Source organism: Microchirus variegatus (genome assembly GCF_963457635.1).
Source record: "Microchirus variegatus genome assembly, chromosome: 10".
Classification (NCBI taxonomy): Eukaryota; Metazoa; Chordata; class Actinopteri; order Pleuronectiformes; family Soleidae; genus Microchirus; species Microchirus variegatus.
The window spans coordinates 5,770,381-5,794,510 of NC_139811.1; the positions used below are offsets into that span (position 1 = coordinate 5,770,381).

The 24,130-nt window shown below is 41.2% G+C and overlaps 2 protein-coding genes across 2 annotated transcripts; one reads left to right on the top strand and one right to left on the bottom strand.

Annotated features, from left to right (window-relative positions):
- The first annotated feature begins 910 nt into the window (after window positions 1-910).
- LOC310933262 (tetratricopeptide repeat protein 39A) lies at window positions 911-18,650 on the top strand. Its single transcript, XM_083896703.1, has 18 exons — window positions 911-1,007; window positions 1,333-1,437; window positions 1,944-2,075; window positions 4,337-4,380; window positions 6,327-6,394; window positions 9,229-9,293; window positions 10,530-10,629; window positions 11,078-11,143; window positions 11,248-11,356; window positions 11,458-11,525; window positions 13,033-13,092; window positions 14,085-14,246; window positions 14,337-14,428; window positions 15,510-15,630; window positions 15,786-15,897; window positions 16,801-16,915; window positions 17,351-17,467; window positions 18,535-18,650. Exons 1-18 carry the CDS (start codon window positions 967-969, stop codon window positions 18,641-18,643), a joined length of 1,686 nt encoding a protein of 561 aa, XP_083752829.1. The 5' UTR covers window positions 911-966; the 3' UTR covers window positions 18,644-18,650.
- Window positions 18,651-19,705: 1,055 nt separating this feature from the next.
- gadd45gip1 (growth arrest and DNA-damage-inducible, gamma interacting protein 1) lies at window positions 19,706-21,575 on the bottom strand. Its single transcript, XM_083895929.1, has 2 exons — window positions 21,198-21,575; window positions 19,706-20,238 (listed from the first exon to the last, which is right to left on the bottom strand). Exons 1-2 carry the CDS (start codon window positions 21,572-21,574, stop codon window positions 19,932-19,934), a joined length of 684 nt encoding a protein of 227 aa, XP_083752055.1. The 5' UTR covers window position 21,575; the 3' UTR covers window positions 19,706-19,931.
- Window positions 21,576-24,130: the final 2,555 nt, after the last annotated feature.

The window sequence follows — 24,130 nt, forward strand, 5'->3', positions numbered from 1 at the left end:
TTACAGTGTAATGTATTTTTTTACTAAGTTTATATAGTCTTTTAAAAGCTATTTACAGTATTTTATTGTTCTTTACATTTATATTTTCATATACTTTTTAATTACAAGGATTTTCCATGTTATTTCATTCATTTTGAAAAAAAACAAAAAACATTTTAACTCATACATTTTTCGTTTATTTATAACATAATGGTGATGAATACTGGTTGGAAGGAAGGGCCCCCTGGAAATTTTTGCTTAGGTGCCCCTACAGACCCTAGAATCGCCTCTGGATGGTTTAAATGGAATCAGGAGGTAATTGCGAAGTCTCGGGTCTCTCGAGGAATTGAAAAACACCGAAGCACGTGGCCCTGGAGATGGGAAGGGATGCTACGAATTTAGCTTAAAATTAGGTTTATACAGAGAAACGGCGCTAGCAGATGTTACGTACTGGTGCTTTAACCTTTAACCCTTGCAGAGGCACTGACACAAATACTAGTTATTTGTTTTGCCATTTTTTTAAATATATAATATATATTTATTATAAGTAGTAGTAGTTGTAGTAGTGTTCACATCAAACTTCTCAGTTACACACAGTTGACAGCACGTCCTGACCCTCCTGTGTGATGATTGTGTGCGTGGCACTGGCGTCTCCACAGAGGAGGAGTCACGCTGCTGCGTCTCATCTATTGCGCACACTCACGCGCTGCTGGAGCGAAACTCTCATGAGCGCATGCGGTCTCACGCTGTGTCATCCGTCACTTCCCATGACTTTTATTTAGCTCAAAGAGGAGAAGAACCCTTGGTCACTTTCATGACATGAGCTCCAGCTCTGGAAGCTCGGCAGGTGTTTTTGTTGTTGTTGTTGTTGTTTAGTTTAGTTTAGTTTCCTTCTCTCTCTCTCGGTGCGCGTGCTTGCTGGATGCGTCTGGTTGTTTTTCCGGGAGAACTGCGGAGCTGCAAACAGGTGTTGCGGCGGGCACGAGGATGAACATGTCCAATGGGAAAGGCGCAAATGCAGCGGAAAAGTGAGTTCTCACGCGCACACAACTGTGGCTCGAGGAATGGGGCTGACTTTGACGCAGCAGAGGTTGCGGAAATACAGGAAATTATATATATATATATATATATATATAATATGCTTCAGCTGCAGCAGGATTAATAATGTGCAAAATTATTTTCTGTTTTTTCTGCGGCAAACATGAAACACAGGCAGGTGAATTAATACACCAGCTCTTCACACTGCATGTTTTATATATAAATACATACACAACACATTATTTATTTATTCATATTCATAATTTTACACTCGTTAAATGTGGGATTTTTTTTGTGTGTGGTGGGGGTGTGCAGATCCTCACCGATGACCCTGAAGGAGAGCCTGGATGAGTGCATGGAGGCTCTGGATCTCTTCCTCAACAACCACTTCAGTGAGAGTCTGGAGAGGCTGCAGCCAAGGTAACACACACACACACACACACACACACACACACACACACACACACACACACACACACCAGAAAACACACTGTTGTCTTTAGTTTTGAGTCCATTCACATGGAGTATGTTTGTAAGTGTGTGTGTGTGTTTTAATATAATGATGTCAGCAGTATTTTTTGGTTATCTGCTTGTGGTTAGAGACATTTGTGTGTGGTGTGTGAGCGGCGAGAAGTGTGTGCTTCCTGTCAGCCGAGACACAGGGGGGTTGACTCACTCACAGGGCTCTCGGTCCTCCAGGATATTAAGTGTTTGCTGAAGCTGACGCCCAAAGGCCCGACTGGTTGAACAACCGAGGAAATGGCAGCCCCGCAAAATAAACACTGAGAGCACAAGACGGAAGAGCAGTTAAAGAGAGAGAGAAGAAGAAGAAGAAGAAGAAGAAGAAGGAGAAGAGTGTCTGCCTTTTGGTAACAACGGCAGCTCCGGATGACGTAACTAACGCGTTTTTGTTTTTCCTTGTCCAGAGTGAACGAGAGCATGTACCACGCGCTCATCTACGCCACCGTGCTGGAGATGCAGGCCATGATGACTTTCCAGCACGACGACATCACCAACGCGGGGAATACCATGAAGAGTGCCCAGGAGGTGTGTCAGAGGTGAGAGGGACCGGTCCATGTCACCTGTGGAGCAGGGGTGCAATAGTTTCTTAAATGTTCACAACAACAACAACCAAGTCACTGAAAGGCGCCATATGTAAGAATGTGGCCAAAAACGGTTACTACATTCAAATTCAAAACACAGAGGTCTTTTAGGTTTCGTATTCTGACGAAACTGGCAACCCGTGGTTGCTCGGCAGCTGAAACTCTACTGACTGCAATGATTGGTAGACAAAACATAAACATGATTTGCAGTCTGCAAAATATTTTTTTTTTAATGCAAATATTTTGTCTGTACTGTTGTTGTTGGTGAGTTCAGTTTGTTATATGAACATTCACCTGTCTGTCCTCATCTTTCACCTGACTGTCCTCATCATTCACCTGTCTGTCCTCATCTTTCACCTGTCTGTCCTCATCTTTCACCTGTCTGTCCTCATCTTTCACCTGTCTGTCCTCATCATTCACCTGTCTGTCCTCATCATTCACCTGTCTGTCCTCATCTTTCACCTGTCTGTCCTCATCTTTCACCTGTCTGTCCTCATCTTTCACCTGTCTGTCCTCATCTTTCACCTGTCTGTCCTCATCATTCACCTGTCTGTCCTCATCATTCACTTGTCTGTCCTCATCTTTCACCTGTCTGTCCTCAACATTCACCTGTCTGTCCTCATCTTTCACCTGTCTGTCCTCATCTTTCACCTGTCTGTCCTCAACATTCACCTGTCCTCCACATTCACCTGTCATCATCATTCAATTGTCCTCATCTTTCACCTGTCTGTCCTCATCTTTAACTGGTCTGTCCTCAACATTCACCTCTCTGTCCTCAACATTCACCTGTCTGTCCTCAACATTCACCTGTCTGTCCTCATCATTCACCTGTCTGTCCTCAACATTCACTTGTCATGATCATTCACGTGTCCTCATCTTTCACCTGTCTGTCCTCATCTTTAACTGGTCTGTCCTCAACATTCACCTCTCTGTCCTCAACATTCACCTGTCTGTCCTCATCATTCACCTGTCTGTCCTCATCTTTCACCTGACTGTCCTCATCATTCACCTGTCTGTCCTCATCTTTCACCTGTCTGTCCTCATCTTTCACCTGTCTGTCCTCATCTTTCACCTGTCTGTCCTCATCATTCACCTGTCTGTCCTCATCATTCACCTGTCTGTCCTCATCTTTCACCTGTCTGTCCTCATCTTTCACCTGTCTGTCCTCATCTTTCACCTGTCTGTCCTCATCTTTCACCTGTCTGTCCTCATCATTCACCTGTCTGTCCTCATCATTCACTTGTCTGTCCTCATCTTTCACCTGTCTGTCCTCAACATTCACCTGTCTGTCCTCATCTTTCACCTGTCTGTCCTCATCTTTCACCTGTCTGTCCTCAACATTCACCTGTCCTCCACATTCACCTGTCATCATCATTCAATTGTCCTCATCTTTCACCTGTCTGTCCTCATCTTTAACTGGTCTGTCCTCAACATTCACCTCTCTGTCCTCAACATTCACCTGTCTGTCCTCAACATTCACCTGTCTGTCCTCATCATTCACCTGTCTGTCCTCAACATTCACTTGTCATGATCATTCACGTGTCCTCATCTTTCACCTGTCTGTCCTCATCTTTCACCTGTCTGTCCTTATCATTCACCTGTCTGTCCTTATCATTCACCTGTCTATCATCTTCTTTCACCTGTCTGTCCTCATCATTCACCTGTCATCATCATTCACTTGTCCTCATCTTTCACCTGTCTGTCCTCATCCTGCACTTGTCTGTCCTCATCAATCACTTGTCATGGTCATTCACTTTTCCTCATCTTTCACCTGTCTGTCCTCATCATTCACCTGTCTTCATCTTTCACTGCCAAAGTTCCTGGTGCATGAATTTGTTTTTTATTATTATTATTATTATTTAATTCAGGCCAACATTTTGATGAATTTTTATTTAATGTTTAAATGTATCATTTCACGTATCATGCTGGAAAAGCTTTAAAAAGTGACCTTGGATTAGGTTGAATGAAGCCTGTGTGGATTTTCTTCAGGTTCCAGCAGCACAACTGAAAACACATAAGTCTCTTATTTGAACAGCTCGGCCGAGGCTCATTTACATATGTGACTCTTCTCTAATCACACGGCCAATTTGACTGTGACATCATCATCATCATCATCATGACACAAGTGTCAGATAAAAGTGAAAGTAGTGAACGTTCAAGCCTCTCATTTATGGAAAGATTATAAATTTGTGATTAATTTCTGTTGTTTGTTCCAGGTTTCGACGGAAAAATAAGTCGGAGGGGGAATCGTTCACCGAAGGTAAATCCTAACTTATCCCTGAATGAATCCATGCTCTCTCCCTAAAGTTCGTACGTCTGTATCTGAACGGGTTATTTAGCCATTGTTTGGCGTCGTCAACTCTTTCTGTTCACTCACAAGCCTTTAAAGTCATTCTACACCTGCTGAGTCAACGTCTCGGCTCTGTGCTCAAACATAATAGTAAACTGTGAGGAGGGTGAAATATGGAGGGGGGGGGGGACATCACACAAGAGATTAGAGAGGTTTGTGGCGTCATATAATTATTCTTTGGCGTGTGTTTGTTTGGATGAGATTGTGTAATATCTGTGATAAGTCTCGGGCTTATACGCCTGACCTTTCTTGCTTCATTGGGCCCGAAATATTGTTAAAGGCGCCATATGTAAGAATGTGGCCAAAAACGGTTACTACATTCAAATTCAAAATACCGAGGTCTTTTAGGTACGTTTTCTGACGTGACTGGCAACCCGTGGTTGCTCGCGAGCTGAGACTCTACTGACTGCAATGATTGGTAGACGGCGGTAGGTGGCGCCACAAGCCAAAACATGATTTGCAGTCTGCAAAATAGTTTTTTTAACGCAAATATTTTGACTGTACTGTTGTTGTTGGTGAGTTCAGTTTGTTATATGAACATTATTCCTGAGTCTCTGTGACATATTAGGAGGATTTTATGGCCAGTTGCTTTAGATTTATTACAGAATGCACCTTTAATCCATCAGATTATTACAATATCCATGGCTTTGTGGTCCCTTTTGAGGACGTTAACTTGCATCAAAACTCTTGAAACTCAGAATGGAGGTCAGGTCTGGCCGAAAATGCGATATTGCCATAGGTCCCAGACCCGTGCGTGGCTCATGGGCTCTATAGCGCCCTGTATGGTGAAAACGGGGCAAAATTGAGTTTCACGGAATCTTACGAAACTTGGTGGAAAGATGTTATTGTCCGAGACAAACAAAAAAGTCAATCGTAACCATGGCCTCAACGCAACAGGAAGTCAGCCATTTTTAATTTTGGCGTCCATTTAGCCAATTTACAAAACCTACGTAAATAAGCGAACTCGAGCGTCGTACTGACATTGTACTCTTCTTTTGCTTGTGTCATATACTCACATTTTCTACTATTTACAGCAAAAACAACATGTACATCAACATGCTAGTGGTTATTCTTATTTAGTTATTAAGTTACCGCTATAGGAAAAGAGGATGTTTTTTTTACCCTCACAGTGTCGACTGTAAATCCTCTCTTTAAAAAGAACAGTGTGTCACAGGATTAACACGCTTTATCCTCTCCTATTTAAACATAGCATCATACACACACACACACACCAGGATATCCTCATGACGACGCTAAAACATGTGGCGTCGCGGTGTCAAAACACCCCGTTCCGCCACCTCAGCGTTTCGCCTCAAAGACGATGTCAGTTGTTCTCTAACCGTAGTTTGTTCAGGAGAAGCTTTTTAAATAGTTATTTTTAGATCACTAAAAACTACGCAGTGATCGAGTTGTTAACTCATCTCTATTGTATCCCTCGTTTTTCTTTTCCTCTGGTTGAAACCTTTGTAAAAGTGCTTACCAAGGACTTTTAAGTCCTGAGTCCTGGTATTGATCAGTGTTTTTCTGATGTGTACACCAAAGAATTAGAAAATGTACACTATGTTGTGATTTTACTGGCTGTTTAACACATTCCCTCAATCTCTGGTGACTTTCTGGTGGCCATTTTTACGTCTTTATAGCATACGGAGGTCTACTTACATACATTAACTTGTTTTTATGGTCAAAAAACCTCCTAGTTGCTGTAAACGAGCCTCTTTTCTGACGGCGTTTCCCAGCGGCGAGATTTCAGACTCAACTCTCTCACCCAGAAGACAGAGTCTTGTGATTGGCCAGTATATATTCAGCGTTTAACTGATCGAAAGTTTTAATTCATGCATGTGTTTGTGTTCTTGCAGTGCAGCTTCACGCCGAAGTGTGTTTCGCTGAGTGTCAACTCCAAAGAGCTGCTCTCACCTTCCTACAGGTACGGTCTTTAAAACACACACACACACACACACACACCCCCACACACACATACACACATTTAAATGCTTTTATATGGATCCAAATTTTGCAAGAAGGAGAACAAGATCCAAACATTTTGGGAAGAAATACTGACAAAGTCTCAGGTTAATAAAGCAACAACATGCCTTTACAAGACCGACATGATAAGTTAAAGTATTACACCAAACACTTAAGGGTAAACAAAACATCTTTGTCTCCAGATTTGCATACTACCTATGGTGGCTGACACAGAGCAAAATTATGCCAATCCTTTGGCTTCTTTCTTATGTAACCCACCCAACCGCAGTCCTCTAACCACATTTTTGTGTATATGACCTAAGCTTTCAAAGATTAAAGATATCAGTTTACATCATTATTATTATTATACAATATTTGTCAGCCATGAACTCCTCCCTCTGTGTTCTCAGTAAGGTGTGGTTTAACTGGTGTTCAATAAAAACACTTCCCCCCCCAAACACACAGCCAGAGGCACAACTGAAATATAAAGATCTCCCTACAGAACTAAGAGCTAACAATAGTGAAAATAACATCTCAGGATCATCACAACCGGAATAAATGTGATTAATAAAATCAATAAGTAAGAAATATGCTTTAAGCTCGACTTTAAAGCCTTATTTTATTTTTTAGTAGCATTAATGGTGTTTAATGTGGAGCGTAGGGTCAGTGTCACACTTTTAAAGGGAGCTGATGGTAGATGTGTGGTGTGTGTAACTCACTAACTAATAATAATAATAATAGTAATAATCGATAACCTGGTGTTCAGGAAAAAGACTTGAGGATTAATCACTTAGACAGGAAGTGAAATAAATAAATAAATAAATAAATGAATGAATAAATGCTGAGAATGAATTCTCGTTATGAAACAGAGAAGGCAACTCCTGCGACAAAAATACAAAAATGGCTAAAAACAGTATTATTACAACTCTTTAATTTTGAAGTTATCAAATTATTCTAAAAGTCCAGTTCATAAAATAAGTTTATTTGTATTTAATGTGATTCCGCACTGCTAAGAGTTGTTTTACATTGTTAAACATGGACCAGAAGAAAAACTGGTGTGAATTCCAAATTAAAGGTACAGTCTGTGAAATTTAGTAACACTTTGGTGAAGTTGCATGTCACAGCCCATTATCCCTCACCTTGTCCTTCCCTTCAAAGTGCCTTGAAGAACCTATGTAGCCTTCAGTTAGCTTCAAAACTCAATAGATGTTTAATTTGTCCATTGTGGGCTACTGTAAAAACACGGTGGTTCAAAATGGCCACCAAAAGGCTCATTCTGGGCTAATAAAAAACAATAATACAGCCGCGTGATTGTACTGAGACAAATGTTATGTTTTTGGAGAATTTCAGTGGCATTTCATAATAAATGACAGACAGAGGTGGAAAGTAACAAAATACATTTACTCAAGTTACTGTATTGAATACTTTTTTTGTGTTTTTTGTATTTTTTAAGTACAAGTTAAAATCAGGATTTTGTGTTTTACTTGAGTACGTGCTGACTCAAGTATTGTACTTAGTTACTTTATAAATAAAAATAAAAATTCAGCACAATAAAGACCTACAGGGGGGAAATATACACCAGAACCAGACCAATGATGATGTGATTAGCACCAGCACTGGCGCGTGAACATAGAGGGCGCTACGCCAAAAGTGATGTAAAATCCTGTGTCACGCCGGGCGCGTGTGCTCCAAAACACAAAGTAACTAAGTAACTTTTACTTAAAGTACATTTCAAATGAACTACTTTTTACTTCTACTTGAGTAATATTTCATCAAAGTATTGGTACTTTTACTTGAGTACAATATTTTTGTACTTTTTCCACCTCTGATGACAGATATGTAGATATGTGGCCAGGCAGCATTCTCAAGTCTTTCATGTGAAATAGTTCAGATTTTTTTTACTGAGAGCAAATCCAGTTTGCTGCAGTGTTTTTTTGTGAGTTAGTAAATGTGTGTTTGAATCGGTTTTCAGTTGAGTGTAGCCCTGAAATAACACGATTAGTGGCTTTTTGTTCGTGCAGATATAGTTAGTTTGAGGTAATGCAACTCAGTAACGCAATTAATGTGGAAAATGGCACATATAACCTTTAAAGGTGCATTATGTAATAAATCTAAAGCAACTGGCCATAAAATCCTCCTAATATGTCACAGAGACTCAGGAATAATGTTCATATAACAAACTGAACTCACCAACAACAACAGTACAGACAAAATATTTGCATTAAAAAATATATATTTTGCAGACTGCAAATCATGTTTATGTTTTGAAATCATGTTTTGGCGTCATGTGGCGCCACCTACCGCCGTCTACCAATCATTGCAGTCAGTAGAGTCTCCGCTGCCGAGCAACCACGGGTTGCCAGTTACGTCAGAAAATGAAACCTAAAAGACCTCGGTATTTTGAATTTGAGTGTAGTAACCGTTTTTGGCCACATTCTTACATATGGCGCCTTTAAGTGTATAATAACGTTTAGAGTAAGCGTTTTACGTGTCATTTAGGTTAGGGCCTTGCTCCATGGAGGCCGCCATCTTGTTTCTACAGCAGTCTGAATGGACAAACCAGGGAAAACACACAAAACAGACATACTTTTTGGCATCCACAGGCCACACTATAGCTCTAAAGTGTAGTAACCGTTTTTGGCCACATTCTTACATATGGCGCCTTTAAATATGGCAGTACTACTCATTCTTTGGAGGTATGCAGAGAAAGAATGTCCATAAAAGTACAAAAAAAACACATGACTATATGTACATATATCACTTCCTCATTGAGTTTTCTGTTTGTTTTGCTGGCAGGACGAGAACATGGTGAGTTTCATCAAAGGAGGGATCAAAGTACGAAACAGTTACTTGATTTACAAGTAAGTCGACGGTAGAGAAAACAGAGAGCGTCTGTTTGTGTGAGTGAGTGACGTACGTACGTAAATGAGCAATAAAAGAGAACGCAGGCAGCGTCCGTATCTCGTAGTCGATGTTTATAAACCCATAGATTGGACTAACGAGTGCTTTCAGTGTCAATGTTGTTAGGTTGCATTTGGAGACATTGATCTCTGTTATAAACGATCAGTGTAGGATTTTATTGCTCTTTGCAATTTCCATGGGAATTTATGGAGATTGACCGGAACTTAAATATAGTTGGTGAATAATGTATTGCAGTATAATCTTGGTGGTGTTAAAGGTGCATTATGTAATAAATCTAAAGCAACTGGCCATAAAATCCTCCTAATATGTCACAGAGACTCAGGAATAATGTTCATATAACAAACTATATTATTTTGCAGACTGCAAATCCTGTTTATGTTTTGAAATCATGTTTTGGCATGTGGCGCCACCTACCGCCATCTACCAATCATTGCAGTCAGTAGAGTCTCAGCGGCCGAGCAACCACGGGTTGCCAGTTATGTCAAAAAATGAAACCTAAAAGACCTCGGTATTTTGAATTTGAATGTAGTAACCGTTTTTGGCCACATTCTTACATATGGCACCTTTAAAGTCTAACTAGCAAATGTACAGTTATTCTGTTCTCTCTATTTATACAAATAAATCTGCGTCAGGTTTTTATCATTTTGTCTGCATTTCTCAGTCACTCCTACACTCGTTCTCATGGAAAGTTTATGGAAATGTTCTGGGAATTTTCTGCTCCTTTTTACAATAGAGTTGCAACTAACGATTATTTTCATAATCGATGAATCTGTCGATTTATCTTCTTGATGAACTCTGACCCATTCAGTCTTTCTTTGGGCCATAAAATGTTCAAAAACCTAGAAATTATGATGTTTTATCCACAAACCTAAACTTTTCAGCTTAAATGCTTTATTTGTTATATGGAGCAAAGAAAAAATATAAATGTAATATTTTTCAATAATTAAAAAAAAGCTGAAAAATCAGAAAAGCTTGTTTTTAATTATTAAAAAATAAAATTTCCTCAATAGTTTTGATTTGATTTATCGAATAATCGCTCATAAGTGCCGTGGTTAAAGACACCTTTGGTTTCTCCCGTGTGTTTTTCAAGCCTCATATGAAACAGCCTGAAGAACATGCTATAAGTGAGTGATTTTGTGTTTTTAATGCTGACCAGTTTCCTCTCTTTCATGCAGAGAACTACACAACTTAGTCAAATCCAACGCCTACCTCAAAGGACCCAGCCACGTTCACTTAGAGGGAGGCATCGCATTTGGAATAGGGGCTTTTAATCTGGTACGTAATCAGAGTGTCTTTAAACTTTACAGACTGACTATATTATGTGTGTGTGTGTGTACACTGCCGTTGAAAAGTTTGGGCTCACCTATACAATGTTTTTTTTGTGTCTCAAAAGAGTTGCAAAATGAATAGAAAATATAGTCAAGACATTGATTAGATTAGAAATAATGATTTTTAGAACCAGCAAAACTGTTTTCAGTTGTGCTAACATCATTGCACAAGGGTTTTCTAATCATCCAATAGTCTTCTAACACCATTAGCAAACACAATGTACCATTAGAACACTGAAAATGGGCCTCTATACACCTATGTACGTATTCCATTAAAAAACAAACGTTTGCAGCTAGAATAGTCGTTTAACACATTACCAATGTATAGAGTGTATTTCTGATTCATTTAATGTTATATTCATTGACAAAACAAAAAAATCATCATTTATCCACAGACACTTTCTCTGTTTCCTCCGCGGTTACTGCGGCTGTTGGAGTTTGCCGGTTTCTCAGGAGAGAAGGTGAGATGCACGTATTCGTCTTTCTTATTTGTGCACATTAAACTTACGTTTACGTCCGTGATTCACTCACGCGTGGTTTTATACTGACTGTGCCGCTGTCGTAGGAGTACGGTCTGTCTCTGCTGCACGACGGCGCCACAGGGATGAACCTGCGCTCCATGCTGTGTGCGCTGCTGCTGCTCTGCTACTACACCTTCCTCACATTCATACTAGGTACTCGCTGCGCCGCGTCCACACAGTACATGATGTGTGCGTTACGTGAGAGCCATTTTAATCGCGCGGCATACATCGTCGTCTGTCTTTTCCCCTCTCAGGGACGGGCGAGGGAGAGGTCGCCGAAGCCGAGAAGCTGCTGAAACCGTTCCAGCTTCGCTACCCGAGGGTGAGTGTCAATAAAGAGAAATCTACGGTGTTCATGAGAGCGTCTTTACCTCCACCGAGGACAAATAATCTTAAAATGCAGACTTTATCAGGGATTATGTGCGTTAGGTAGTTGTCAGGGTGCGTTTCCACCACAGGAGCTGAACTTCTGTTCTCTAACTGTTTGCATAATTCTGCTGGATTGACGGATGACGGATCGCCTTTCGTCATTTTTGTATTCCCCATAGCAGCCTGTGTGGATTTCGTCTGTTGACAAATAGATGGTCCTTAAGTGTTATTTGCTCTATGCAATATATATATATTCATTTGTACATACACACCGTAAATATAAACACTATTATAGCATTTCAGTTTTACAAATTCCCTTGTTCTAGTTGTTTGTTTGCAGAATTAATGTACAAATATGAGCCAGAAATCCAGCAACTGCCACTGGACTGTATATACTGCAACAATAGATGAAGTCTCCCAGTTTTGAAAAGTGAAATCCTTAAAACCTTAAAACAAATACAAAAGTAAAACCAATAAAAGATAGTAAAAAAAATTGTGCTTGGACGGCAGGACTGCGTCAACGTTAAGGCATGACGCGTTTCCATGGCGACTGAGCGGAAAAAAGACGCGCGTGACGTCATGTTTTACGTGACTCCCCGATTGTTAAAATGAGTCTCTAAAGTAACGCTAAACTTTAAAAACAGAGGCACACATACGCAGTAACACAGGTACGCTGGTTATTTGTAGCGCTGCTCTTTTCCTTTAATAAACAGACCGCTCCAGTTCCACTGTAGGCGCGCTAACGGCGCTAAAACGAGTTAATGCAGCTAACGGGGGCTAACCGGGAAACGGGTTGCCTGGACTCCGGCGTCGTGGCACGTAAACATGACGTCGCGCGCGTCTTTCTTCCGCTCAGTCGTCATGGAAAACGCGCCATGCGTTAACTTAAAAACAGGAAGTGTGCGTAGAAGTAGCAATTAGCCACCAGGGTGCGACTCCACTGTTTGCGGAAATAAATCAGTTTTGACTGGAATACAATGGGAAGAAAATTATATGTGCACACCAGTGTGATTGACAGCTGGCAACTTCCAATAGGTGTCTGACACGGCACCTGACGTATTGCGAATTTTGTTGCTTCACAAACTGAGGTTTAAGTCCACATGCAGTCTATGGATCACACACATTCTGATTAATCCTCAGTTCCCTTTCTGCACCCACATATCGATTTTTGTGTACAGTCACGCCCACTTCATGCTATCGCTCCCTGAACTCGCATTCTTGCGAATCCAAAAAGCCGCCCTCTGTGTCCACTGTGTCCGCCTTTTGCCGACATACACCGGCCCATCCCTGAGAATAAAGTCAACACGCTCTGACACAATGTGTACCCAACGCGACTGGTCAAACACTGTCCCGAGTAAATTGCTGCACAGAAGTTCTTCTTGCACACAGATAAGAGCTGAAGATGTGTTTTAACGCAGAGGCTGGTCACTGATTTGATGCTTTTTTTGTTGTCTGTCCAGGGAGCAATATTCCTCTTCTTTGCAGGCAGGACTGAGGAAATCAAAGGGAACATTGATGAGGTATGTTTCAGACAATGTGAGGATTGATAGTGTTCGATTGATGATTTTCTTGGGGCCATACCTATGTCCCCCGGGTCCTATGTTCCCCTGGGTCCTATGTCCGCCAGGTCCTATGTCCGCCAGGTCCTATGTCCCCTGGGTCCTATGTCCGCCAGGTCCTATGTCCGCCAGGTCCTATGTCCGCCAGGTCCTATGTCCGCCAGGTCCTATGTCCGCCAGGTCCTATGTCCCCTGGGTCCTATGTCCCCTGGGTCCTATGTCCGCCAGGTCCTATGTCCGCCAGGTCCTATGTCCCCCAGGTCCAATGTTCCCCAGGTCCTATGTTCTGGTTGTCCTATGTCCCCCGGGTCCTATATTCCCCTGGTCTAATGTTCCCCGGGTCCTATGTTCTTGGGGTCCTATGTCCCCCAGGTCCTATGTCCCCCGGGTCCTATATTCCCCGGGTCCTATGTCCGCCAGGTCCTATGTTCTCCGTGTCCTATGTTCTCCGGGTCCTATTTCCCCCGTGTCCTACGTTCCCCGTGCCCTATGTTCTCCTGGGTCCTATGTTTCCCGTGTCCTATGTCCTCCGGGTCCTATGTTCCCATGGTCCTATGTTCCCCGTGTCCCATGTTCTCCGGGTCCTTTGTTCCCAGAGTCCTATGTTCCCCGTGTCCTATGTTCTGTGGGTCCTATGTCTCCCGTGTCCTATGTTCCCCGTGTCCCATGTTCTCCGGGTCCTATGTTCCCAGAGTCCTATGTTCCCCGTGTCCTATGTTCTGTGGGTCCTATGTCTCCCGTGTCCTATGTTCCCCGTGTCCCATGTTCTCCGGGTCCTATGTTCCCAGAGTCCTATGTTCCCCATTGTCCTATGTTCTCCGGGTCCTATGTCCCCCAGGTCCTATGTTCCCCGGGGTCGTACCATGCAAGAAAATGGTACGACCCCATTTTCTTGCAGTCCTGCCTACTGCAGCTTTAATACTTGTGTGTGTGTGTGTGCGTGTTTTCACCAGGCGGTGGCGCTCTTTGAAGACGGCTGTAAGGCCCAGCAGGCGTGGAAGCAGTTCCACCACATGTGCTACTGGGAGCTGATGTGGTGCTTCACCTACAAGCGCGCGTGGAAGATGGCCTACTTCTACGCCGACCTGCTCAGCCAGGAGAGTCGCTGGTCCAAGGTACGAGTCTGTGAATGTTAGTAAGTTAGACTCGTCGAGTCACACAGTGAGTGAATTATGTTTGTGTGTGTGTGTGTTTATCTCCTTTAGGCCATGTATGTGTACATGAAAGCTGCATACCTCAGCATGCTGCCTAAGGATGAGGCGAGGCCTTTTGGGGACGACGAGGTAGAACTCTTTAGGTAAATTCACACACACACACACACACACACACACACACACACACACAGACACACACACACACACACTGCCCATACCTGTTCATGTTCACTTTTAGAAACTCAATGCTCGACTGTATAAACCCCAGAAAACTCCAGAAAAGACAGGACACTGTCTAAATACTGTCGTACAGAGGCTAACGACAGACACGCGAAGAGTTACAGCCTAGCTAGCTAGCTTGCTCGCGCAGTAATGGTCACAGAGGTGTTGGTAATAAATAGTAGTGCTGTCAAGCGTTAACACGTCAACGGCCTTTAACGGCAACAACGTTAACGCACGACGCGTTTCCATGACGACTGAGCGGAAAAAGACGTGCGTGACGTCATGTTTACGTGACTCCCCGATTGTTAAAATGAGTCTCTAAAGTAACGCTAAACTTTAAAAACAGAGGCACAGATAATGCAGTACACAGGTACGCTGGTTATTTGTAGCGCTGCTCTTTTCCTTTAACAAGCAGACCGCTCCAGTTCGACTGCAAGCGCGCTAACGGCGCTAAAAAGGAGCTAATGCAGCTAACGGCGCTAACTGGTAAACGGACTGCCTGGACTCCGGTGTCGCGGCACGTAAAAACATGACGTCACGCACGTCTATTTGCGGTCAGTCGTCATGGAAACGTGTCATGTGTTAACGCAGCACTAATAAATAGCCTATAATAAATTTAAAGGTGCAGTATCTCCATGGCAATAAAACCAACAAAACTATTTGAAAATAAACAAGACAACGATATTAGCATAGATGGTGACATACTGTCTACACACAGTATGTTATTGATCATTTGTAAGTAGAACTGATATATATGATATTATGCTATGATTGAAACCCCTTTTAAAAGAGCCTGTAACCCTAATTTACCCCAAATTGGGTAAAAATAAACATCCAAGTTGACAATGCCAAGCTCAAAAAGCATGAGTCATCATGTTTACCACAGGCCTTGAACACAACTGTGGATTGACATGAACGTGACACTGCACAAGCTTGTGCTAATCAAAGATAAAGGCTGTCCGTGTATTTATTGTCTCTATAATTATTTCCCTGTGTCTTCAGACAAGTTCCCGCCTTCAAGCAGAAGATAGCAGGGAAGTCTCCGCCGACGGAGAAGTTTGCTATTCGTAAAGCCAGGCGTTACAAGGCCGCCTGTCCGGTCAGGCTACCGGTGCCAGTGCTGGTAAATCCTCACACACACACACACACACACACACACACACACACACACACACACACACACACACACACACACACACACACACACACACACACACACACAAACACACACATTTGACTCTGCGAGCCGTCGGATCATCATTTACTGCTCTGTCACAGGAGATGATGTACATGTGGAACGGCTTCAGTATGATCAGGAAACGACCGGAGCTGACGGAGGGCATGATGCAGACTCTGATCGAGGAGGAGCGCCTTCTGCGGGAAACTCCTGGTAACGCAGCGTTTTCTCTTATAACGTGTGAACAAACAAACCCTCTCCTCCACCTTTCCTTAAAGATAGACTATGTAACATAGAGCTTCAGAGTCAATTCTAAGGTCCTTTAACAGTTTTTTTTTTTTTTTTTGGTCTTGCACCTTCTTTAATTTCCTTTAACCCTGTGAATCTTCTGGAACCCTCAGGTTTTCTGGTTCTGGAGTTAAAAACATAAAACTCACAGTGAGGCAGCTTATTGTTTTATATTCTCTTATTTATCTGCTTATTTTCTTCCTTTAATTTAATCTCTAATATTCTACAGCAGGGCTGTCAAACTCATTTTCACTGAGGGCCACATCAGCATAATGGTTACCCTCAAAGGGCCAAGATGTAACTGTCATACAGAATAAATGTAACTAAATATAATAAAATAAAGGTAACTACTCCGTAACATATTGGTAAATAACTTTCTGTATTTATTACTTATTCAATTTCACTCGTCAAATGATGCATATACAATGATACGCTGCGATCTGGTGGCAGTGCCGACACTTTGCGGGTAACGCAATCGCCGTGCATTGTGGGAAATGGAGTTTATGGTCAACGCAGGCCTTAAAGCAGAGTTTGACACGTGTCTTTTAGCGCCACAGCCTTTTTTATTTTGTTCCTTTTTGTTCCTTTAGTCGACTTTTTGTTCCTTAAAGCTCTTTGTGCTATGATTTCTATTTTCTCAAAAGTGCTAGGTAAATAAAGTCTGAATGATTCAATTCACCGCTCTTTTAAATATGTAAAATTAAAATAGATTTTAAGAGCTGATATTGATGCATAAAATCTTAATACGAGCCGTTTCCTGCTTCCTGTGCACAAATCCGCAAACGTGGGAAAATGAAAGTGACGCGATGAACTCATTTTCTTCCACAGAAAATGAGTTTTCGGTGGACGACCGGTGTCTGATTCACCTGCTCAAGGGTCTTTGTTTCAAGAACCTGGGTTTACTCCAGGACGCAGAGGAGAGCTTCAAAAAAGTCTTTGCCAGGTGAGACAGCTGTGACCTTTTAGAGTGACAAGTCATTTGAATGATTTATTTAATTACAAATCACTGAACAAACCACATAATAGATGAATTATGCTTAATTAGGTTTATGTACGAAGGATTAATGTCCGTTTCTACTGCGTCTCCCACAACAGTGAGAGAATTTTAGCTTAAAATTATAACACGACATTCCCTTTATTATTATCCTTAATATCTGCTTAGGTAGTTGATTATTACTTATTTGTACACGTTTGCACATTTGCTGTGTTTAAGTTTTTGATGACCTGATTTAATTTATGCATTATTTGCATTGTAAATATACGGATGTCCTCCAGCGCAGACACACAAGTGTTCAAGAAATGTTTTAGTGAAACCCTTTTGTGCATCATTTTCTATTATTGTAATATTTTATGTGTGTTTGTGTGTGTGTGTGTCCAGTGAAAAGAAGATCAAGTTTGACCACTACCTGCTGCCCAACTCTCTGGTGGAGCTCGGTCTGCTCTACATCGATCAAGGCAGAAGAGACGAGGCCATTAAAACTCTGCGCAAAGCCAAGTAAGTCACTCCCTCAAAGCAGCTATATATATATATACATGTATATATTTATAGTATTATTTATTCATTTTTGGTGCTGAGTTCACTTCCTCTGCCTCCTAAAAGCAGATGGAGCAGCGTTGGTCCATGTGATCATGTTTAGTGAATCATTAGGAAATGGAATAATGAAGAAAAATCATAAGTTAGCTTATTTATAAACAGCGGATGTCGGCGCTGACAGAAAACTAAGCTCTTATTCAGCTGCTCTGCGACTTTAACGAGACCACAGACTGTATTTCAACGCAGCTCCTGGTTTTGTTTTGTCAAACCGGCAGTTTTGCCCAGGGAACACTAGAGGTCGCTGTCTGCCTGGTAATATACAGTCATTTCCCTCTGTTCATAAGGGTGACGACAGTTTTGTCTTTATATTGAAGTGTGTCAAACTGTATTTTTGTTGCATCTTTTTTAATAGAAAGTGTCATTTTTTATGAATTAAAGGCTTTTTCCTGAGAATATCCCCTTTTTATTCTTATATTTTATATAATTTATCTTTAATTCTCTGTTCATTTAATCATAACTTTTAATTGCACCTGAATTAGATTATACACATGTGCATTTATAGCTCTGTAAAATAAGTATTTTGTTTTTATTCTCTGGCACAATACGCCCCCTCCTGGAGAGAGTTACACATCACACATACACGTAGTGTATAGTAGAGCCGAAACAATTAATCGTCAACTATTATGATAATCGATTCATCGGTTTGAAGCTTTTAACATGAGTAAAAACAAGATTTCTGATTGTTTTAGCTTCGTAAATGTGAATATTTTCTTGGTTTCTTTGCTCCACATAAACAAATAAATCATTAAAACTGAATAATTTTGGTTTGTGGACAAAACGAGACATTGGAGAACATCGTCATTTCCAGGTTTGACAACGTTTTTTTAGCATTTTATGGACCAAACGATGCATCGAGAAAATAATCGACAGATTAAACATTTACGATAATAACGGTTAGTTGCAGCTCTAGTGTATAGTGAGTGGTTTTGAGCAGAGTATCACGACCCACTTCCTGCTTTTCCTTACAGACACAACTACAAAGATTACTCCATGGAGTCACGGACACAGTTCAGGGTTCACGCCGCTCTGGCCAAACTCAAGACCGACCCCAGTGAAGACGAGGACACTCATATGTGAGAAGAAGAAGACGACGACGTTTATTTCTGCAGGACTGCAAAAGGCTCTTCTCTCACAGTTTGGTACTCCTCCATGTTCCCACACACACATCAGTGGAGGCCGTTTCTGGCTTCATACCACGTTTATAACTTGTAAAAGTGAACGCTGCTGGGTGTGCCGGTGAAGTGGTAAACCTTTCTTTTCCTTTTTTTTTTTTTTTTAATCACGCAACAAAAGGTACAACCTGAATATTAACAGATGATGGACGTCCTGTCCCGCTCTGAAGAGGAAAACTGTGTCAGGAGGACATTTTAATTCCGTCTTCCACGAGTCAGCGCAGACTCGAGTGTATATAGAGGAAAATGTTGTATTTTACGGAAACGTGTTTTTATCGTCACGTTAAATTACAGAGACACTAAATCGAGGATTGATTAATGTCATGGTAAATATCAAATGTAATAAATAAATTAAAGGCATTTAATATTAAATGTATAATAAATTTATGCGCCTGTTACTTCAGATTAAGATGTCCGTAGTATTTCACACACGCAAATATTTGGTACGAAAGTATTTTGGAAAAAAACTAGATATTGTTTGTATTTGGTTATTTATACAAACGCCTGTGTGCTCCGTTAGACCAGTTCTGTACACACCGTTCTGACTCGCTTTCACCATCATGGCGACCAAGTGTGCGCACTTTCAGTTATCAAATAAATTCTGTACACAAGTGTCTGTTATGTTTCATTAAATAATTCCATTTTAAGGATAATTGTGAGTGGGGAAAATCATAAATATTTCATTTTCAGAGTGAAATAAAAATCTCCTAACTTGACCGAGAGGTTTATTTTAAAGGGCCATAAGGAGGTTGGGGGCTGCATCTGTCCTATTATTCCAGGGACTTTATCATCTATAAGTATTTTATTCTTGTTTATTACTTTAATCTGTTGGCAAATGTGTATCCCTTCTGCAATGCAAAAATGGATTTTAGCCATCCATTTGACGTTTGTCTTCATTTCAAAACCACTTAAAACAAATCTTCACAGAGATTAATTTATTTCAGTGACTTTCAAAAATAAGCAAAACAAACAACTTCAGATAAACCTTTTTTTTTAAACAGAGGAAAAGAAAATCCAAGCGCTTCCCTAGGATGCAGGTTGTTAAGACGCCCGACGCCAAACCAGGACCAGACTGTTCTTCGTCTACTCTTAAACAACTCCTGTCCCACTCGGCTGTGTTACTTTCCATCTCATTAAACACCGTCAGACTGAGGCCCAACTGTTATTTGTGTCTGAAATGACTCGGCGCAAGACTAAGAGGTGGCGGCGGCGGCAGCAGGAGGAGGAGGTGTGACGGGAGCAGCCGCCTGCTCTTCTTTCAGCATGCGTTTCATTAGTTTCCTCTTCTTCTTATCTTCCTTTTCAATCTCGGCGACCATTTCTAAGAACTTGGGGCTGCGGGGGTCCACGGCGAAGCCAAAGCGCTCTCTGGCTACTGCCAGCAGCTTCTCGCGGCGAGCCTTGTCCTCCTTTTGCTTCTGTTTGGCTTCGCGCTTCTCTCTGCGCCAGTCAGCCACCATCTTGGGCATTTTGGCCATGTTTGCCGCAATGACTCTCTCTCTGCGAGGGAAACGGACAAGATGGGAAAAACAGATGTTACTCGATGCAGTGCAGTCCACCACTGTGGCTTCTGAGAGACATGTTTTAACAACTATTGGATGAATCGCCATGAAATCTGGCACAGGCGTTTATGTTCCTGCTCAAGATGAACCGTAGTAACTGGTATTCTCATTTATTTGCCATTTAATGCCACTATGAGGTAAAAAAAAAAAAAAAAAGTCAAACAGCCAGTGTGGTGACATGCACACACAGAATTAGATAAAAAAAAAAAAACACTTTCAGTATTTCTCAAACTACAGATTGGTTCAATTGATATAGTATGGATTTAATTCTGGTATAAGGGAATCTGTTAATGTAATTAACACTCAAAGGCAGTGAAATTAAAAACGACAATGGCAATATGAGGAAATCAGAAGAAAAGTTGTTGAAAATAAAGCAACAGAGTTTTAAACGATTACAGATAAATGTAGTCAAAGTAAATTGAATTATAAATAACATTAATTGAGTTAGATATTGTAGTAATTGTCATTATTTGCACAAACATTAGACCAGATATGTTTTTATCTTCAAAAGATCACCATATAAATGTGTTTACGCGGAAGTACTGACCCCTCTCCATGAGGGTCACATGACGAGCTGGAACCAATCACAGGTGGGCTTGTTTCTGTACACGTGACAGCTAATGTCCGGTTTGTCCCATTAGAGTGTTTCCCCTCAGTCGAGTGAGGGTCTAAGGACAGACAGCTAATTGTGTTTGTGATGTTGGGCTTTGTGAATAAAATTGACTTATCCTACAAAATACATTTAACGCGTCTGCAATGTAAGATACACAACACAACCTGGTGCCAAGTAAATATTTGCGTACTTTTAAATGTAGTTTTGAACGCGTGACGTGAGATTAATGAGCCCTGCTGTCCGATAATTAACGCACTGACGTTAGCCACGTTAGCACGACTTACTTTGCCTGCCGTTTCGCCGTCTCTTCCTTCTCCTTGAGCTCTATATTCTTCAGCATCACCTCTAACGAAGGGTGCCACTCTTTCTCCTCGGCGATGATATTGTCCAGCTTTTTGTGACTCGGCCACAGCCTCGCGGGGTCAATGCCCGAAGCTGAGCCGTAGCGCCCGTACAGCTTCGCGTCGTAATGGGCCGTCTTCTGCCATTCCGGCGTCTTCGTGCTGTCTTTATCCGGTATGTACGGCTCGTTGAGGTTCAGCCTCAAAGGTCTGTGGTTGTATGACGCTGTCTGTAACAGACTCCCGCACTGAGAGCCAGTAATGTGCTTTAAACCTCTGTGTAACACTGCCGTCCTCCTGCACAGCACGGACGCCGCCATCTTTCTTCTTCAGCGACAAGAAGGCGAAGGACCCGAAGGAGAGAGTCATAGGCGACTATCGCAGTGCCTGCGCAAAACACGACAGCTGAATGAGTGAGTCTAACATGTGCTCTTTTTTTATTATTATTCTGTGGTGGGAAATGAAACATAAACACTGCAAGGCAGTGGTTCTCAAACGTTTTATACCAAGTACAACCTGAAAAAATATTGATTATTCGAAGTTAAAATACAGTGGTGTAAACAGGCCGAGCAAAGTCACCTACAGACTTTTCACAATAAGATCATTTACCCTATCATCATCCTCACATACTTTACACACTGGTCTAGTGAAATTAGATTGAGATGGATTGAGAGATAAGATGACTTTATTTTGTTGTTGTTGTTATTATTATTATTTAATTTATTTATTTACTCTGATCACATACCCTGGTATACAAGAAGCTTGAGTACCGGTGGTGGTACACGTACCACAATTTGAGAACCATGGCTGTCAGTTGATTTGCATTGAGGCACTGTATTAGATAAACTAGCATAAAAGATGTCTTTAAAGGTTGAGCTCAGGCTGAATTTCAGTGACATAAATGTATGTCACTGAAATAATAATAATAATAATACTATTTCAAAATTAACCAAATATTCAAATGAGTTGTTTTTTTTGCTCTTTTTAAAGCTAAAGTACCAGACGTTCTCTATTTCCAGCTTTAATTAAACATCTCTGACAAATTACATTTTCATAAAGGATTCAGTTTAATTAAATTTGTGCAGTCAACGATACAGATGCACATGTGTGCACTAATATTGCAAAAGACAAAAAGACTCTAAATTAAATGCATGAATTGTAAGAAAATCAGGAGGATCACAGTAAAAAAAAAGAAAAAAGACATACGAGCAAACAAAAAGTGATATGTACAAAAAGTGTTTTTTAAGGAAATATACCAGTTATTTGAAGTATATTGTAGCAACACAAAATATAAACATTAGAAGTGGTGTTATTGTCTCATTAAAGTGATATTCACCCAAAAAACAACACTGTATTACACTTTAGAAACACGACCACTATTTTCCAGCTTCTTAAACGTGACTTATCGATTCTTTTCATGGCTTCATATCGTTCACATTTTCAGTGTTTGTCAAAAAAACCCAAATTATTTGAAGATAATATATTTTGTGTTTGTTATGGTGCAATGAAGGCAAAGCTTTTTCTTCTGATGATATTTTCAGTATGAGACATTTTCATTTAGTCATATTTTGTAATTAATTGTTGTACTGCATGCATTGTGGTGATCAAAGGTCAAAAATCATTTCAGCCTATAGTGAATCAATCCCTTTCAAGGGTACTTGGATAGTTAGTGACTTCCAGAAGATGGATGCAGTAGTTCGGGAGCATGTGTTTGACTTAACGTCCTCATGGACTTGGATGGAGTTGTGAGCAGGTGGGACGTAGCCAGAGTGCCAGAGCAAGGATGGGGGGGGTGTGGAGCTAAGACTCTTTTAACACCTTCTTTGAACATTTAGGGACCACTGGGCACAGGGAATAAACCTTTGGAAGAAAGGACCTTTGTTTTAACCTCCTGAGCTCCGCCTCCTCCTTCCTCTTTTAAGCAGCCTCCGCCCTCCCTCAAACTTTTATATTTAATTTCTTTTCAAGCGGCGGAGATAGAACAAATGGGGCTGCGCTGAAGTGCAGCACTTGCAGAGACAGATGTCATCGCTTTTTTTGTGCCGTGGGAGCGCGCAGAGCTCTCCATCGTCATTAAAGATTTAGGGTTCCCATGGCAGGGGTAGCACCATGCAGGACTGGAGGAGGGGGTGGGCATGACAGAGGCTTAATGTGGCTTAGGAGCGATCCGGTGCCAAGCCCGGGGCTTTAGGGATCGCATCAACGTCAGTCACAGGCAAATAGGCTTGTTAGCAGTTAGACGATAAGGGGATGGTGGCAAGATGACAGGTCTATTTCTGAGTAAGTAGGAGGGATGGGTGGCGTGTTAATTTGTGTTGAGGAAAGTTACATGGAGCACGTTCACCTGGATTACGACTCCGTCGCAACAACATCTCTGTTCACAGATGCTTGTTGTTATTATTATAGAAGAGTATGTTTGTTTTTGAATGTGGGGAGCAGTTGTCGCAGTGGTCAGGTTTTAAAGCTGCACTACATAAAGTTTTATGTTTTTCAAACTAGGGTTGCCAATTGCATCCAGTTGCTAACGTGCTTATGGCACGCGCCAACGTAAACATTGATCTCAACTCTGGTATAGACCTGGTTCTGCCACGCTGCAGCTGTATACACAGAAACGGTCCCTCAGTTAGGTCTGATAGTATTGCTTGGCAGAGGCTGTTCAGATGAAGGACACAACATTATTTTTGTTCATGAAGATCAAATGGAAAAAAAGTTTGAAATAGGGCTTTAGCAATTGAATATTTTTGTAATCAAGTATTCTACTGATTATTCCTCAATGAATCGAGTAATCAGATTTAAAAATAATAATAATTTAAAAAAATTATATCATTAGAAATATTCAATTAATAATTGCAAAAATATATATATTGGTTGAATAC

Excerpts from the sequence above, each read along its gene's own strand:
- gadd45gip1 (XM_083895929.1), bottom strand. The coding sequence starts at position 21,574 with ATGGCGGCGTCCGTGCTGTGCAGGAGGACGGCAGTGTTACACAGAGGT. Across the intron at positions 20,239-21,197 it reads ACGGCGAAACGGCAGGCAAA|AGAGAGAGTCATTGCGGCAA; the intron begins GTAAGTCGTGCT and ends TTTCCCTCGCAG.
- LOC310933262 (XM_083896703.1), top strand. The coding sequence starts at position 967 with ATGAACATGTCCAATGGGAAAGGCGCAAATGCAGCGGAAAA. Across the intron at positions 14,247-14,336 it reads AGGAGAGTCGCTGGTCCAAG|GCCATGTATGTGTACATGAA; the intron begins GTACGAGTCTGT and ends TATCTCCTTTAG. Across the intron at positions 15,898-16,800 it reads CCTTCTGCGGGAAACTCCTG|AAAATGAGTTTTCGGTGGAC; the intron begins GTAACGCAGCGT and ends TTTCTTCCACAG.